The 19,451-nt window shown below is 39.5% G+C and overlaps 1 protein-coding gene across 1 annotated transcript in view; it reads right to left on the bottom strand.

Moving 5' to 3' along the window:
• Positions 1 to 7,950: 7,950 nt before the first annotated feature.
• LOC136872800 (uncharacterized) overlaps positions 7,951 to 19,451 on the bottom strand; it is a 94,605-nt gene continuing 83,104 nt past the window's right edge. The window contains exon 5 of the mRNA XM_068227427.1: positions 7,951 to 8,914. Within this exon, the coding sequence (XP_068083528.1) occupies positions 8,760 to 8,914 (155 nt within the window). The 3' untranslated portion in view covers positions 7,951 to 8,759. The remainder of the gene's footprint in view (positions 8,915 to 19,451) is intronic.

Raw genomic sequence — 19,451 nt, forward strand, 5'->3', positions numbered from 1 at the left:
CATATGATAACCACATAATAAAGTACTTTCGGAGGACCACTTAAATGATATTAAGAAAATACAGTATGTAAAAACATAAAGAGCACACAAGTCACTTATTTATTCAGTTGTACGTGAACAAAAAACACACTAGTACTGTAAGTATTTCTTGTACATATACAATTATATATTTACACATGAGGTACGCACTGACACTAAAAAACACTAGAAATATACTTTACACTTGAAGACGTAATTGTTATTGTGCCAATGGTTTGGCTGCACTTGAAATGTTAGCACTGTTGTGCAATTACATTATTTTATGAGACTGTTGTCTCCACGTGTTACTCGCGGCATGTCTGACGCGCTTCTCTGTTCCCTAGCCAGTCACTTGCGCCAGAAAACAGTCCCGGAAGCGAAGAGCTGCTCTCTATACACAATTTCAACAAATATAAATAAAATACTAAAATAATGTTAAGTTAAAACACAAATAAGTTATAAAATTACTGAAATATAATTGTGAATGCGATATGTGCAGTAACAACTTGATAGGTTGCGTTTCCCACTCATTGGGGATTGCCAGCACTCCAATATTGGCGGCTGACTGTACCAATATTGTAGAATCACGATTCAACCGAGAGTGGAATTTCCGAAAGAATTCTGCATCTTTTCCAGAACCCTTAATAGCCAGTGACATAAATTCAGTAGTGTTTCGAAAGTCCGCTCTTGGAGCTCTTGATTTAACTGTAAATGGTAGAGATTATATTTATGCACCTACTATTCGTAGTACGGAAGCCTGGCTGATATTGTCTGTGTATTCGTGTATGACTATTGCGAGCTGTGTCCATAACAGCCTCTTCATTCTCACCGGACGTTATGGTCTTCTGTCGGACAGGTGGTACCCCTGTTTTTCATAAATATCTTTAAACACGACGCAAAGCTTTTGCAGTCTGACAGGCTCCAAGCATCTCAGATATAGATTGGCCGCTCACATAACCACCTAAAATTTACTTTTTCAACAACGAAAAGTTATGTATCCTTTGTGTGTATCAATCTTTTATGTTACCTCGCTTAGGGCAGTGAAGCTCAAAGATTACTGGGTGATAACCATTTTGACTTTACCTCTAAAGTAGGCAAGAAAAACTATCATTCTCTTTTAAAATATAGCGCTAATAGTAACTGTGATTTTTTGCTGATAAACCCTTAAAGATGGATAGATACAAATACAGATTATAATCTAGAATCTGACCTGTTGTTCTGCTTATAATCTGCAGGTCTTTCATGTTATGTTAAATGAAGCAACGATGAATCAAGCTGCAGTGAATCAAGTACACCTCATTCTCATTCTCACATAATGCACATAAATGGTGTTCCGACATAAATTATCACTATTGTCCCACTCCGGTAGTGCAAAAAAAGAAGGGGAGAGGGTGAATAGGTAGGGTTGAAGGCCACTCCACTACCGAAAAGGAGGGGAGGCGGTGAAGGGGTAGTGTTGAAGACCACCCCGGTACTGAAAAGGAGGGTAAGGGGTGAAGGGATAGTGTTGAAGGCTACTCTAGTACTGAAAAGGCGGGGAGAGTGTGAAGGTGTTGTGTTGAAGTCCACTCCAGTACCGAAAAGGCGGGAAGGTGGTGAAGGGGCAGTGTTGAAGACCAACCCAGTACTGAAAAGAAGGGTAAGGGGTGAAGGGGTAGTGTTGAAGGCCACCCTAGTACTGAAACGACGGGAAGAGAGTGAAGGAGTAATGTTGAAGGCCACTCCAGTACTGAAAAGGCGGGGAGGAGTGAAGCTGTTATGTTGAAGGCCACTCCAGTACTGAAAAGGAGGGGAGAGTGTGAAGGTGTTGTGTTGAAGGCCACTCCAGTACTGTAAAGGAGGGGAGAGTGTGAAGGTGTTGTGTTGAAGGCCACTCCAGTACTGAAAAGGAGGGGAGAGTGTGAAGGTGTTGTGTTGAAGGCCACTCCAGTACTGAAAAGGAGGGGAGAGTGTGAAGGTGTTGTGTTGAAGGCCACTCCAGTACTGTAAAAGAGGGGAGAGTGTGAAGGTGTTGTGTTGAAGGCCCCTCCAGTACTGAAAAGGAGGGGAGAGTGTGAAGGTGTTGTGTTGAAGGCCACTCCAGTACTGTAAAGGAGGGGAGAGTGTGAAGGTGTTGTGTTGAAGGCCACTCCAGTACTGAAAAGGAGGGGAGAGTGTGAAGGTGTTGTGTTGAAGGCCACTCCAGTACTGTAAAGGAGGGGAGAGTGTGAAGGTGTTGTGTTGAAGGCCACTCCAGTACTGAAAAGGAGGGGAGAGTGTGAAGGTGTTGTGTTGAAGGCCACTCCAGTACTGAAAAGGAGGGGAGAGTGTGAAGGTGTTGTGTTGAAGGCCACTCCAGTACTGTAAAAGAGGGGAGAGTGTGAAGGTGTTGTGTTGAAGGCCACTCCAGTACTGAAAAGGAGGGGAGAGTGTAAAGGTGTTGTGTTGAAGGCCACTCCAGTACTGTAAAGGAGGGGAGAGTGTGAAGGTGTTGTGTTGAAGGCCACTCCAGTACTGAAAAGGAGGGGAGAGTGTGAAGGTGTTGTGTTGAAGGCCACTCCAGTACTGAAAAGGAGGGAAGGTGTTGTGTTGTGTTGTGTTGTGTTGTGTTGTGTTGTGTTGTGTTGTGTTGTGTTGTGTTGTGTTGTGTTGTGTTGTGTTGTGTTGTGCTGTGTTGTGTTGTGTTTGTTGTGTTGTGTTGTGTTTGTTGTGTTGTGTTGTGTTGAAGGCCGCTGCAGTACTGTAAACGAGGGGAAGACAGTGAATGGGAAGTGGTGAAGGCACAGTGTGTATATTACCAGTACTCTACATCCACCACCGTGTCCGTTTCAATCACAAAAAACTTATAGCTGGTTGTCTACCTGCATCAATATGTTAAGCGAGGAGGTGCTTTGTTCATATCGGGACACTATTTCTGTGCATGCGTGTACCAGCATTCAAGGTCTTTAAATTTAGGTTAGGTGAGGACAGGAAAATACGGAAAGAGAGGTTAACGCTTCGGGTGTGCATCAGATATTAACTCTGAGGCCCCTCGGACCAAGACTCTTCTCTTATATACTTACAGGTTCCTCAACCAAAAACTAAACTGATATTCAGGTTAACAGCAGATAAAATTAACGATTAGAATGAAGTACTATCGAGATATTATTACCATTTTACTTCAACGAGAAACATAATTTGTCAACGGTACAGATATAATACACACGTACATGTTACATACAGCACAGAGTTAAGAAGTTGGAAACCTTAGATTTGAGGCAGCACAAACGCCTTCTGGGTTAAACATGTAAGCAACGAGCAGGTTTTACAATTGGAACGCAGTAAAAGAAACTCAAAATCAGAAATATATTCTTGGGTCATAAACTTCGAGGCGAGGCATACAAGGTTCTGCGATGGGGAAGGTGGTTAAGATGACTATCTTCCTTTAGCAGTATTAAAACTGGACTGGTATAAAGAATATATTTACTATTTTAACAGCTCTGCTCAAGCTTATTCATCTAATGTCATTCCACGTCATTTCTCCACTGAAAGCTCGAAAAATACCACATAGTCGAGCATGTCGTCTCCTTTCTCCCAATTCTTCCCAGACCAAAGTTCGCAACATTTCTGTAACACTACTCCTTTGCGGAAACCACCCAGAACAAATCGCGCCGCTTTCCTTTGGAACTTTTCCAATTATCGTATTGAGTGGACCCAGTGTGGGTCTCATACACTGGAACCATACTCTAGTTTCAGTCTTACCGGGGACTTATACGCCCTCTCCTCTACATCCTTATTACAACCTTTAAATACTCTCATAACCATGTGAAGAGATCTATAAACTTTCTTAACTACCTCGTTAATATGATTATTATCGTCTAGGGGCTTACAGTATTCCGTATGAGGTACCATCACCCCATCAACAGTGTAGTTAAAACTGAGTGAACTTTTCTTCTTGGTGAAATTAACAACTAGGCTTTTTAATCCCATTCACCATCACAGCATTGTGTAAGTCCCCCTGCGGTCGTTCATGATCCTGCAACCCTTTCACTGCTCTATACAGTACTGGCATAACATCAGCACAAATACACCTAGCCTTGTGTCTGATTTCAGTTGTTTACTCATATCATTTATGTACATACGAAAACATAAAGGCCCAACAACGCTGCATTGCGGGACCGCCCTCTTAGTCATTACAGGATCACATAACACTTGTATGTATATGTTCAGTCCCAAGCTGGTTTGATGCTCAGTAGCTCCACCCTTAGCTGTCATAGACGGCATAGCCCTACTAGGAAAGTGAGGAGTAAGGTAGTTTCCCTTTGCTTTCCTCACTGGGCCAAAATATATTATTACATAACAGCCTGCCAAACTCACTGAAATTCATCCACCAACGGACCCCATGAGCAACATTTACTCACCATACATAGCATGGAGTGGCCGCATGAGGAATGGCTTTGCTAGCATCGCTCATACCTGTCATTTTCAAATTGTCAAAGCCAAGGATAAGACTCGGACAGATCAATGAAAGTAACAAAATTGTTGTATAACATAACCTGCAAAGGTAGATTTTTTTTCTATTTGCTTAACGTCGCACCGACAGAGATAGGTGTTGTGGCGGCGATGGGATAGGAAAAGCCTAGGAATAGGAAGGAAGCGGCCATGGCCTTAATTAAGGTACAGCCCCGGTATTTGCCTGGTGTGAAAATGGGAAACCACGGAAAACCATCTTCAGGGCTGCCGACAGTGGGGCTCGAACCCACTATCTCCCGATTACTGGATACTGGCCGCACTTAAGCGACTGCAGCTATCGAGCTCGGTAGAAAATATTTCACCAACTCTAATTGTCTGAGGTCAATTTTCTAGAAATTTAGCAATCCATTCGACCACTCTTTTGTCTACTCCAATATCCCTCAGTTTCATCAGCAATCTCCCATAATCTACCATATGTAAAAATTGATAGGTCAATAGCGAGACAGTCCATTTGACCTCCTGAATCTAAACTATCAAGATTTAGTAGAGATGTGAATTATACATTAATCTCCTGTTATTTCAGTGGAGTCTGTCATGAAACACCTGAGGATGTATTTAGTAATTCAATATACTACCAATATATAAATTGCCCTGATAAAATTATTTTTTATTTCCAATATTAGTAGGTACAGCAGTTAAGGAGAGTTGACTGCATGCATACATGATAAAGACGCATGTCGTGATTAGTTACCTTGCAGGGAGTGCTCAAAGAAGTGAAGAGGAATCCAAACAACTTTCATTAAAGATTAAATACTCTAAAACGGATTAAAATTTTAGGCACAATGTAGGCTATTTAGTTATACTTGCTGTATGTTGACCAAAGTAGTGGTGGTGGTGATAATTGTTTTTAGATGAAGTACAACTGGACAGGCATGCTCTGTTAATAATCAGTGCTAAGAAAATATAAAGGTCATGAAATCCTTGAAAATGAAAGATTCCCTAGGATTCGCTTTCTTCATACGGCCGGCGTTGGAAATTAACAAGAGTTGACCAAGGAAGGTCAAATAGGATAGATGAATTTTTTGCATTTTGCTTTACGTCGCACCGACACAGATAGGTCTTATGGCGACGATGGGACAGGAAAGGACTGGGAATGGGAAAGAAGCGGCCGTGGTTTTAAGTAAGGTACAGCCCCAGCATTTGCCTGGTGTGAAAATGGGAAATCACGGAAAACCATCTTCAGGGCTGCTGACAGTGGGGTTCGAACCCACTTTCTCCCGGATGTGAGCTCACAGCCAAGGATAGATGAAAGTGAGGAGCCTGTCACAAGTAAACGGAAGCAATGCCAGGATTCAGCTAAGGGCCGCGTGGTAGCCAACCCATGCTCCCTATTTAAGAGAGTCTGGAGTCCCTTTAACTCGCCTTTTTCGACAGGCAAGGATTATCGCAGCACCCCCATCCACAGAGGGAGACTAAAGTTACAATGTGCTATAAAGTTAAAACTAAATTAGTAAGTTCGGTAATGTGAACCAAAGCAGATTTTTCAGTCAAAATTAAATGAAAAGGATGTTGGGTGGCTAAATAATGCCAAATAATAATGAGAAATGCAATTAAGAACAGAATTCAGTCCAAATTTTCAGCCAATGGTACGATGATAAACGGGGTTGAAAGTAAGGTTGTGAGTTTCACTAATAGGAAAAGTCCTCCCCGTTTTAATTACTGCGTTGATGGGGTGAAAGATCCTTATTGAGGACCGCTGAAAGTGACTACGTATTAATGTAAGGAAAGATCTTCAGTTAATTAATCACCTAAACGAGATTGTACGTAAAGGGTACAGATCTCTGCACATAGTTGTGAGGGTAATTAATAACCATATTAATAATATTAATAATAATAAACCCACTATCGGCATCCCTGAAGATGGTTTTCCGTGGTTTCCCATTTTCACACCAGGCAAATGCTGGGGCTGTACCTTAATTAAGGCCACGGCCGCTTCCTTCCAACTCCTAAGCCCTTCCTATCCCATCGTCGCCATAAGACCTATCTGTGTCGGTGCGACGTAAAGCCCCTAGCAAAAAAAAAAAAAATAATAATAATAATAATAATAATAATAATAATAATAATAATAATAATCAATAGGTCTTCACATCTCCTTCAAAAAAATTACAATTATGACAAACAGCAAACCCCCACATAAACACCTCAAAGTCGAAGAACAAAAGATTGAATTAGTTAAGCAATTCAAATATCTCAGAGAACGGATTAGTTGAAATGATGTGGACTGCAAATCAATGGCATCCGTGAAAAATAAACCTGAAACCGGCCTTCCGACTAGCAAAAGATACATATAACAAGAAATCCCCTTCGTGGGCTACAAAATTAAATATTATAAAACAGTGATTAAACCAGTACTAAACGCAGCAGAAAATCTAAACATGAATTTCAAAGACCATATGGAGAAACTCGAGCTAAAAGAAGGAACATTTTAAGAAAGATCAGAGAAAAAAAATTTCGGGATGACAATATAATACTCATCAACAACGAAACACCCTACAAGAAAATTGAAAAATTCTCAGATACTACGCGGGAAAGAAGAGTAAATTTTTACTCTCATCTTCTAAGAATGAACTCTAATAGATCAAGCAAACGAATCTTTGACTTCCTCCGTATCCGCAAAACAATACCCAACTGGTTTGACGAAATTGAAAAAGACCTAGTAGAATTAATATTTACAGAAATTCGCTACATAATCAAACATCTAAAATATTTATTTATTGGTGCCAGGGGTACCAATATATACAAGCAAAAGATAGTGATTATATGTACTGAATATGAAAATAAACTTGAGCAAATTAATCACACACAGTTACAAATTAATCACTTGAAAAAATGAAGTATAACACATGAAGGAACATAAATAAATAAATGTACCAAGATCAACAGCTATAGTAATAACTAAAGACGAAAATATAAGGTTACAGGACAAATCTATATTGAAAACCTAACCTATTATCTAGGAAGATGGAAGGAAACAAAGATAAGAAATAATGAAGAAATGCTGAACACTACGGGAAAGAACAACACGCAGTGAAATGATTGATTCAACGGAATCCAAAGAGGGAGAAACGAAAGAGGAAGGAAATTGTATTTTAAAAAATAATAAAAACAATAATTTGTTTTAATTATTCTGGAAACGTTAGACATGTACTTTCATTCTTACTCTTACCCAGGCTAAACATGCAACACTGTAAATAAAAACTACTGATGATAATAAGATGCAAAAATATTAAAAATAATAACAGCAATTGTATTAATAAAGTAATCAAAGCTTGAGATATTAAGGAATAATCATATCATATACTGTATAATAAATTATATAATCTGTATAAAACACATAGTACATGGAGATAGAACATTTGAATAACAAGTACTAGATACAGTAATTAAATAAAATTTAAATTAAATAACATACCGAAATATCGCTTTCGATTGAGATGTAAAGGGAAGGAATAGGAATAATATGAAGAAGAATGATCTGTGAAAGGATGTCATAAGTAGATGAGTCATTCATGTTTACCTAGTAATTCGACACAGACATGTTTTAAAGGTGAGTTCATTGACATGCTTCTGACCTCTACTGTAGGCCTCCGGTCATTCTGTGTACGGGAGGGGATAAACACATGGTCCTGCAGAATCCAGTATTTTTGTCATGGTCGGTAGAGAAGAGTTTGATGCGACACGGAGATGGGCTTGTTTAGAAATTTTAAGAATATTATGGATGGATGGATGGATGGATGGATGGATGGATGGATGGATGGATGGATGGATGGATGGATGGATGGATGGATGGATGGATGGATGGATGGACGGACGGACAGAAGTGCTATTTTACCGGAATGTTTATTATGATTCAATACTGATTGTTAATGTGATATTTGCAAAGTTAGCTGAATTATTGTAATGAATGAAAAGGATTCTAAAAATTTCAAAAACCATTCAATTAAATATTAAAAGAAGAACATGGACTATTGGCATACTACAGCACTGTCACGGAATATTTTCTAGCATGCTTATATCGAAGAATGTCGAATATTTTCTTTGTTATTTCACAGACTGAACAAAGGCTTCATGGACTGGTTTCTAAAAACTGCAAGGATAACTTGCAGAGGATATAAAGTATCTTCTTTATTCACCGTAATAAGTGCGGAAAGACTAATATTGTATCTTGATGGTAAAATATTTTTTTATTGAATACATATTCCTCAGTACACATTTTCTGAAAATTCTTATATCACCAGATCATTGTGCAGTTACAGCATTTGTTCGCAGATTACATCCTTTCTTGCATCACATGCTTTGTTGGACGTACCTCTACGGGATGATGAATTCAGTATCACACAATTGTCTTGATCGTTTGGATAGTTTTGTATCCAGCCGAAGAAGTCTGTTGAGTTCATCTTCTGACCTGTAAATGGAAGTATAAATTGTTACCGTACTGTAAGGTAGCGGTGAAATTTTTCATAATTACTGTGCATGAAAGGATGGTGAGTTCCGTATAGCTGTAGCTATAAAGTGATTAAAGCATCACGGCATGGCGGAAGGAAAAGAAAAAGGAAACTACAGGAACTCATTCACTGTTTGATTTATAATATATGAATTCTGTTTCTAACACTAAGGCTGTAAAATTACATAAATTTTCACTATCTGTGGAAGCCATTTAGTTGTCTCATCGAGCGACTGTGAAAGGAATTTACGAATGTGAATTTTTCTTTCATTCTGATTCCGAAATTCCACCAATGGGAGACCATAAGGAGACGACGGGACCCCGCTGAATCTGGAAAATATTCCACTTACATGAGCCACATTTTCTATTTTAGTTCCTTAATCTAACATGACTAAGGAACTGCTGCTCTCTACAGAATGAAATTGTGTAACCCTAGGTATGTTTTCTAATTCCAGCATAGCATTCCTCTTTCTTCAGTCGATATATTCCTCATACTGCGAATAGAATTCAATGAGTTATGGAGATGAGTAAAGTCGTGTTACCGAGGTAATACGCTAACTGTCAAAAAGAGATAATGTAGTAACAATAGTTGGAGGAAAGAAGACAGAATAAGCAACAAACATTTGATGAACATTCTTCTTGCTGACTGTTTAGAGCCTAGAGAGGTGAATTCTAAGGAAAGACTATGAAACACCATTGTGGAGGGTAAGATACATGAAGGACAAGGATGGTATAGAATTTAATGTCCTGGAACTCAGAGGTGCAGAAGAATAGAAATAAGTAGCCTTGGATTAAGAAAGGAAATTTACGGGAAGCGCTTGGGTAATCAGAGAGAGATCTTCGGATAAAACTAGCTTCTTTAAATGAAATACGTAGTAGAGACATTAAGTTCGTGGACTGGTGTGGAGAGTTTAAAAAGCAGGATGTTGTCGTGACAGTCCTTCTCTAGTCCCTGCAAGGGGCAGTTGCATGCATAAAGTATAAATAGAACCACAGTCTCTGTTGTGAAGGGTAGTCGAAAGTCAGCGGCGGAACTTGAAAATGTAGTTTGAGCTACGGATACATTTTAAGTTCTGCTAAAATATTAGGCAAAACCGCTAGGAAAACGTTTGAGATGATCAAGTTGAAATCACCCAGATCACCACGATAGGAAAAAGACGGGAAAAGACTGGTCAAAGGAGTATGTGATTCTCGAACTGTTAGTGCCAGACCAAGGACTTATCGACTGCAGTAAGTACACACGTGTATACTGTGTTGCCTACCTGTATGTGCCAATCCAACAAGTTATTGAGTGTGAACCATGCTGCCTACACAGTAGGAGCCAGTACACGAACTTATTGACTGCAGTATTATATTATCACACTGGGAATTCCTTCGATTATTTCTAGAGTTAGGGGATATTTAACAAAATTCACTATTTTGTCCAACTAAATTATGGTCACTGACAACGAAAATGTCTTAAGGTGTTACTAACATTTGAAGAGAATGACTTGAAAATCCTTTCAAAGTAATGTTCTCGACTCTGAAGGATGCTATTCACAGTATAGCATTGTACTTTTCTCGTATTGATATTTTTTTTGCTAGTGGCTTTACGTTGCACCGGCACAGATAGGTCTTACGGCGACAATGGGATAGGAAAAGCGTAGGAGTTGGAAGGAAACGGCCGTGGCCTTAATTAAGGTACAGCTCCCAAATTTTCCTGGTGTGAAAATGGGAAACCACGGAAAACCATAATCAGGGCTGGCGACACTGGGATTCGAACCCACTATCTCCCGGTTGCAAGCTCACAGTCGCGCGCCCCTAAGCGCACGGCCAACTCGCCCGGTCGTATTGCCTACAACCCATCCTCCCTCTTGATACTATCTTCCTTCTCTTTCACCGAGAGTCGATATTTGAAAGTTAAGACTATGCTAAGCACAATTACTTATCTTCCTTCGCATGTCCCGGTAAAGGTCAGCTGTACAGTGTGGGGCATGGTGACCAGTGGTTCATTACAGTCTATGAATTGGTGATACAAACTCCAACACGCCGGAAAGGAAATCAGGGTCGTATATTAAATAATTGACTAACTAATAAATACATGAGTAAGTGAATAAATAAATAAATCTATAAATAAATAAATAGCTATTGTCAGAGAATATCGAATGCAAGTTCTCAATTTGGATGAGATAGCAGTGAAAACCGGCCTGCAGATATCGTTTGAAAAGACCAATTTCATGACCAACATTAATAATAGAATTTAATGCAGCCAATGGCGAAGAAATAAATACAATATCGTACATTGCTCCTTCGCTACAAAATGATGTCAACGACGTTGCTCTTTCCGTACACTCTCGAAGATGGTGTTTCTTGCACAATTTGCAAGTACAGTCATTAGTAGGGTCGTGATGTCTTGTCGCATATTTTGTGATGGAATCCATGTACAGCGAATCGCGTCATGATATGTCGCAGGTCGTAATTTCGACGTTGCCAATTTTGAGTCACCATAGCATCCGTGATGTAAAACGTGCTCCATATTTCTTTCTTCTTGTCCTGTACTTCTTTTAAGGCACTCTGATACACAGGTGTAGAATTTAATAATATCCATTCTCGAAGATCCTCTATAAAGAACCTTTCTCTCACCAGCTCATATGGGCCGATGACCTCGATGTTAGGCCCCTTTAAACAACAAGCTTTAAACAACAAGCACCAGCTCATATACCAACCGTGAGGGGGTAAATTTAGATACGCTGAGTACTCTTTTTAGATACATTGCCTTGATCTTTTCCAATTCCAGAAGATTGCTGTTAGAAAGATGGTCCCATATTAGATGTAATCCGTAACTCACAATATGCGAGATCTTCACTCTAAATAGCTTTATCGTTGTATCCACAGAGAGGTTCCTTATGTCTGAAATGTCGTGCATTGCTATTATAGCAGTTGCGACCTTGTCCTTGATGTGAAGTGTGTATGTGGTTCCTGTAGTCTGTAGCGTCATTCCGAAGTATTTAAAGGATGCGACCGTCGTTAATCTTTCGTTCCTATAATAAATTGTGTCATGTGATGGAATTCTTCCCCCTCTTCTGAATGTCATAACATTCATAACTACTGTCTTATTCGCATTCAGCTGTAGGTAGTTTCTGCCGACCCATTCCACTAATCTATTGAAGGCTGCTTGCAGATCTGCATGAGATAATGACGCAATCGCCATGTCATCCGCGTAAACATATATTTTTACATTACTGGAATTTACTGTTGTTAATGCGTCCATGGTCGCTATGTTAAACAGGATCGGACTCAGTGGGTCCCCCTGAAGCACTCCAGTCGTTTGCTCTATTGGAATAGATTTTGTCAGATTGTCATCAATCTGTACGTAGTTTTCTGCGAGTATGTTTCGTATCAGAACTATGAGATATGTATCACTTTCCAAGACATGCTCCAGTCTTTCCAACAGTAACATTCTATTGATTGAGTCAAAGGCCTTTGAAAAGTCTATGAAAGCTACATGTAATTTTCCTTTTGGGTTTCTCGTCGTTCCCTGTATGTCATCTTGTAGACACTTAACTGCTTGTAGAGTAGATCTTCCCTTGAGAAAACCAAATTGCTCCTCGGGTATTTTACAGTCCACGAGGTCAGTCAATCTATTTGCGATAAGCTTTGTCAGTATCTTGACCAGAATGCATTCTAAAGCGATACCCCGATAAGTATCGGGGTCTCCAGTATTTCCTTTCTCCTTGCAAAACATTTTTAGAGTGGCGTAACTCCATCTGTCAGGGATGGTTCCTCGTATAGAGCAATGATTCATGATGGCTGTCCAAACCGCGTTGAGCACTGTTAAGGTTTGTTTAAGATGTTCATTGAAAATATTATCTGGACCACAAGCCTTTCCATCTTTACTCTGCAGAATGGCCGCTTCTACTTCGTCCTCTGTGAACAGCTGGATATTTAAATCTGTTTCATTAGTATTTCTCCTAATCGGTCGGGAGTCCCTTGCTTGCAGTACCTTGCCAAAATGTGATGTCCTTGTTTCCATTGCCATGTGCCTCGGAAATTTCGGTTGCAGAGCCTTATATGGGTTTTCTCCTGCCTTTCCTACCAATTGGATTTCCATTTGACGCTGATACGCTTCCTTAACTATCTTCTTGTTAAATCTCCTTAATGTCGAATAATTTTGTACGTTTGTGTCAGTTTTTGTACGAGTCACTGCATCAATGGCATTTCTTCTTGCCTCATAGCAAGTAGCATTAAACCATGGTTTAGCTCTGCGTTTATGTGATATTGCTAATTCCTTTGAATTTTCTAACAATTTTTCCATTCTACGCATTACTTCGTTCAAATCTCCATGTTGTATTATGTTTAGTAGATCCGGTGCTTTTGCTACTTCCTCTACTAGACGGTCACTATTAATCGTTCAGGGATTTTTCTTTCGTTGTGGTTGGAAGTCTACATTGTTTCTTACGTCCGTGATGAAAGTCGTCTCGACTGGTAAGTGCTTTCTGATAATTACATCTTGAAGTACTATATGTTTGATGAAGTGAGGTCCCTTTATGTTTAAAAAGACAAGATCTATTGTACTGCTCCCATTATGTGAGAAGTATGTGTGTTTGTCTGGATCATTGAGAAGGGATAAACCCTCTGCTTCCAGAAAATCTAGTATGAGTTTTGTCTTTGTGGACTCACGATCTATCCTGCAGTTCATATCACCGGCTAGTATGAGAGACTCGTTCTTATTTATATTAAGGAAGGCGGTGCTTCACTCCTCTATAATAGTCCTGTCGTGGGTGTCTGGTGGAAAGTAGACCCCCATTGTGGTGCACTGTGCAGTTTTAACAACCAATACATTGTCTGTTTTATAAGTCAGTTCAAAAGGGCGATATACTTGGGCACATGTGTTGGCGACGCAAGGATTATTGGGGCGCCCAAAGGGAGGAATAACGTGCCTTATGAACCCAAGTATGACCAACATTAAAGAAGCTCCAAAATACTTAATGACAACAAAGGACAATAAGATAAATAAAGTTGTTAAATTCAAGTCCCTTGCTGAGATACTTCAGCCTAACGGGCTCGATAAAAAAGGAAACTCTAAGAGAGCCATAAAAGCACATACAACAAGAGAGCGATTTCTATTAGAACTAAACTATTACACCATCCCGTATGCCTGTATGTTTCATAATTCTTAGGATTGACAACCAGAAACAAACATTGTTATATCTAGAAAGAAAGAAAGATTTTAAGAAAAACTCTTGGATCAAAAAGATGTGCCGACAGATACCGATTGCGCACTAACAAAGATGTATATTAAACGTGCAGCAGGATTTAAGATACAATACGCAAACGAAGTGTTAAATTCGATGGAAATATTTCAAGAATGCCCAACGGCAGACTGACTAAGACTTTTTTAACTATTTGAACAAGCCCAATAGGAAAGGCAACTCTGGTGACAAATTGCTTGTTACCACCAAGAAGGACGTGCAAGGAATGAACATCATGGATCAAGACATCCACAGCAGAGCCACTTCCAGGAACAAGATACATAAATAAAAATTGTGTTCCTTACATACATCTCAGCGTTCAGTCTGCAAGCTTCTATGAAATAAACAAACATCTCCACAATATCTGTAACTAACTCTGCGGCCTCAATTTAATTCTACACCTCCTATTACTAAATCATTTAAAACTGAAAATTTACATCATCAATTTAGTGTCCCTCTTCTACCCTCAACCTCCCTGATCGAGCCCATTACTCTCCTTCTCCATTCGCCTCAGATCACCCAATCCTAAAGCCGCATTATGCGTACAACCCCGTCTATCGACTTTATTCCTAACGTGGCTTTCATCTCCTTATTTAGAGCCCCAACCTGAGTGGCTTAGACTGTTACGTCCTTTCTGAGTCCTAGTTGGTAGGTTCGTTCCTGGCTCAGTCCGGTGGTATTTGAATGTGCTGAAATATGACACCCCAGCGTCGTTAGATTTACCAGCATGAAAAAGAACTCCTGTGAGACAAAATTCCTGCAACTCGGCATCTCAGTAAACCGTAAAAGTAGTTAGTGGGGGCGTATAGTTCCCGTATTTCCTCCTGATTCATACAGAATTCTTCCAGTTAGATCATTATCGCTGGAGAAATATATATATATATATAACACGAAAATAAACATGCTGTGAAGAAAACTAGTCTAAGTCTTACCGGTACTTCTACTGCACTGAACATGTGAACACCCCTACACCACGTCGCGGACAGCCAGCAACCTCTTACAGGCCACCAATCACCCGGCTAACATTCACCCTAGCCTGCCCCTCTCCACTCCTGACTACCGAATCCAGTAGCAAAGGAGGCTATCATATAAAATTCTTGCCAGTTCAAGTCTCTGAACCTACCTCATAAATTCCAGCTGAATTGACGCTCACCGGCCTTACGGATCGCCACTAAGAGCTGGTTTACATTCGCTCTTCACGTTCGTCCCCTTGTATCTTCCAATGCTCCTACAATCTTTTCAGATAGGTATTTCTACTGGCTAAATATCTACTGTCTAAAATCGTGTGGAAGAAGAACCATTAGCATTAAATGAATCGCTGATTCCAGAAACAACACTTGTCCACAAATTGTCGATTTTGAGTTAAGGGTGCGGCACTGTTCTGTGAGGATAGCTCTATCGGTTGGTAAAGTGAAATAGCACTTGTTCCGCAATCGATATCGGAGTTTTGCACCAGCATAATTTACAAAGTGAGCACAGAAAGAGCAATTGTCGTGGAGAAGTGTTGTTTCTATACTCAGTGTTGGTAGAAGTTAAATAAGTGAGAAAGAGCTCTCGCACTGATTCTCCTGCGGCGAAGAGAGTAAACCGCATTTAGCTCATTATCGTGCAACATGTCTTCTAATGAATCAATGCGAGATTGCTGGACATTAAAACGAAAGGAGGGAGTGAGGAATGTGGAATGTCAACACGAGAAGATTAAAAGGTTATGTACTAAAGGGCAGGAGCACGAGAACTTCAGTGGGAAAATAGTGCAGAAGAAACAAATTGGTGATGATTGCAAGTACATAACTCTAACCATTATACGTTTTATGTACACTTTTGCGTTGATTAGTAATAAGAAAAATGCTGGCATTGCTAGTTCACATAGAATATTTTTCTCACTTTACAGATGTTCTCGACGGGTCATTTAAGAAAATTAATGAAAACACAAGGATAGAGATCTTCGCTCATTTTTATGAAATGCGCTCAAAGAATGCACACAACTGTTATCTCCAAGGACTGATTACTGTCGAAGGTATTGAAAGAAGACGTTCGCTAAAAGGAGAAAATGATTTTAATAACTGGCTTAGACAGCGAAATTTCAGGTATTCTGTGAATTGTAATACCGGAAAAGTGGCGTGACGAACATGAGATTAGCAAACTACCCGCACTCGGCAAGACACCTACCGTTCAGGCAGTGCGAAAAGTGGTTGAGAAATAAATGCTATTGTTGAACATATTTACTATTACCCTCAAAAAGTAACCCATTGTGGCTATCGAGAACGTCATTATTTGTACGAACAGCATAATGTGAAAACTATGTGTGAACATTTTCAAGTGAAATATGCCGACATAGCTGAAAAATACGAGTATTTTATGAAAAAATTCAGCGAGAGATTTTCACTCTGTTTCGGGCACCTGCGCCAAATGTGAAGAACTGTTAACTAAAACGAAAAATACAATGCTTAGTGACACAGTGAAACGGGTAGCTGCTGCAGAACTCGTCGTGCACAAGAGACGGGCAGCTAAGATTTATTTTCGCATTAGTGAAATTATAGAGAAATGCATTGATAATGAGGAAGTATCAGGAATTGCTATTGACTTCATGCAAAATCTATGCCTACCAACCATACTAGTTCAAGTTCGTCAACTTACTGCGAATTTCTTTAATATACACTACCTGAAGACGGTGATTCAAAATTCTACGTTTACCATGAAGGAACAGTAAAAAAAACGATTGTGGTGTGTTCATTATTATTAGATTTCATGACAAACAATATCCCAAAAAGCATTAAATATTTGCATGTCTTTTCAGATGGTTGCACACGGCAAAATAGGAATCATACCGTCGTAAGGTTTTTCCTGGCTTAGGCAGCCTCAGAGCAATTCTTCACTATTAATCCTTTTTCTATTAGTGGACATTCATTTCTACCCTATGACATGGAATAAGCGGTAGTGAAGAGAAGAATTCGCTCACTCGATAGAGTGTACCATATCAAGCAATTTGTTGAAATGATTGCAAACGCAACTTCAAACGTTAATAAGTTCCAAGTGAAGGTAATTTCACTAAGCGATATTCTTTCACTCAAAAACTGGTGGCCTAGATTTTACGAAAAGAATATCCTCCATCCGTGGAGTCCCAGTAGTATGGTGTCCAGGGATCAGAAGTAGTCATTTGTGGTGTCCAAATTCTTTGAATATGAATACAGAAGTAACACTTCTGGTACTGTGATTGGAAAGGTATTTATCCAAAGTACTGTCATGCACACTTTCCATCCTGGTATTGACTGTAACTCTTCAGTTCCATTTCCCGCAGGAAAAGCATGTAACACATGTGTGCCACTAAGTTCGGGACAAATTTCTGACATCAACGAATTAGTCAGCTATGTGGGAAACGACATGGAAAGAAATGTGATTGTAGCGGGAGATCTGAATTTGCCAGATGTCAATTGGGAAGGAAATGCGAACGACAGGAAGCATGACCAACAAATGGCAAATACGTTAATATGGGAAGGACAGCTGATTCAGAAAGTGATGGAACCAACCAGAGGGAAAAATATCCTGGATGTCGTGCTGATAAAACCAGATGAGCTCTATAGGGAAACTGAAGTAATAGATGGTATTAGTGATCATGAAGCTGTTTTTGTGGTAGTTAAAAATAAATGCGATAGAAAGGAAGGTCTTAAAAGTAGGACTGTTAGGCAGTACCGTATGGCTGATAAAGCAGGTATGAGGCAGTTTCTAAAAAGTAACTATGATCGGTGGAAAACGGTAAATAAAAATGTAAACAGACTCTGGGATGGGTTTAAAGAAATTGTTGAGGAATGCGAAAACAGGTTTGTACCTTTAAGGGTGGTAAGGAATGGTAAAGACCCACCTTATTATAATACAGAAATAAAGAGACTAAGAAGGAGGTGCAGACTGGAAAGAAATAGAGTTAGAAATGGCTGTGGAAGTAAGGAGAAATTGAAGGAACTTACTAGAAAATTGAATCTAGCAAAGAAGGCAGCTAAGGATAAAATGATGGCAAGCATAATTGGCAGTCATACAAATTTTAGTGAAAAATGGAAGTGTATGTATAGGTATTTTAAGGCAGAAACAGGTTCCAAGAAGGACATTCCAGGAATAATTAATGAACAAGGGGAGTGTGTATGTGAGGATCTTCAAAAGGCAGAAGTATTCAGTCAGCAGTATGTAAAGATTGTTGGTTACAAGGATAATGTCCAGGTAGGGGATGTGAATAATAATAAAGAAGTATTAAAATTTACCTACGATATCAATGGCATTGACAGTAAGATACAAAAGTTGAAAACTAGAAAAGCGGCTGGAATTGATCAGATTTCTGGGGATATACTAAAGACAATGGGTTGGGATATAGTACCATATCTGAAGTACTTATTTGATTATTGTTTGGTCGGAGGAGCTATACCAGATGAATAGAGAGTTGCTATAGTAGCCCCTGTGTATAAAGGAAAGGGTGATAGACATAAAGCTGAAAATTACAGGCCAGTAAGTTTGACATGCATTGTATGTAAGCTTTGGGAAGGCATTCTTTCTGATTATATTAGACATGTTTTTGAAATTAATAACTGGTTCGGTAGAAGGCAATTCGGTTTTAGGAGAGGTTATTCCACTGAAGCTCAACTTCCAGGATTCCAGCAAGATATAGCAGATATCTTGGATTCTGGAGGTCAAATGGACTGTATCGCGATTGACCTGTCTAAAGCATTTGATAGGGTGGATCATGGGAGACTACTGGCAAAAATGAGTGCAATTGGACTAGACAAAAGAGTGACTGAATGGGTTGCTATATTTCTAGAAAATAGATCTCAGAGAGTTAGAGTAGGTGAAGCTTTGTCTGACCCTGTAATAGTTGAGAGGGGAGTTCCTCAGGGCAGTGTTATCGGACCTTTATGTTTTCTTATATATATAAATGATATGAGAAAAGGAGTGGAATCGGAGGTAAGGCTTTTTGCGGATGATGTTATTCTCTATAGAGTGATAAATAAGTTACAAGATTGTGAGCAACTGCAACGTGACCTCGAAAATGTTGTGAGATGGACAGCAGGCAATGGTATGTTGATAAACGGGGCTAAAAGTCAGGTTGTGAGTTTCACAAATAGGAAAAGTCCTCTCAGTTTTAATTACTGCGTTGATGGGGTGAAATTTCCATTTGGGGATCATTGTAAGTATCTAGGTGTTAATATAAGGAAAGATCTTCATTGGGGTAATCACATAAATGGGATTGTAAATAAAGGGTACCGATCTCTACACATGGTTATGAG

The sequence above is a fragment of the Anabrus simplex genome, chromosome 4 (assembly GCF_040414725.1).
Source record: "Anabrus simplex isolate iqAnaSimp1 chromosome 4, ASM4041472v1, whole genome shotgun sequence".
In the NCBI taxonomy this organism is placed as follows: Eukaryota; Metazoa; Arthropoda; class Insecta; order Orthoptera; family Tettigoniidae; genus Anabrus; species Anabrus simplex.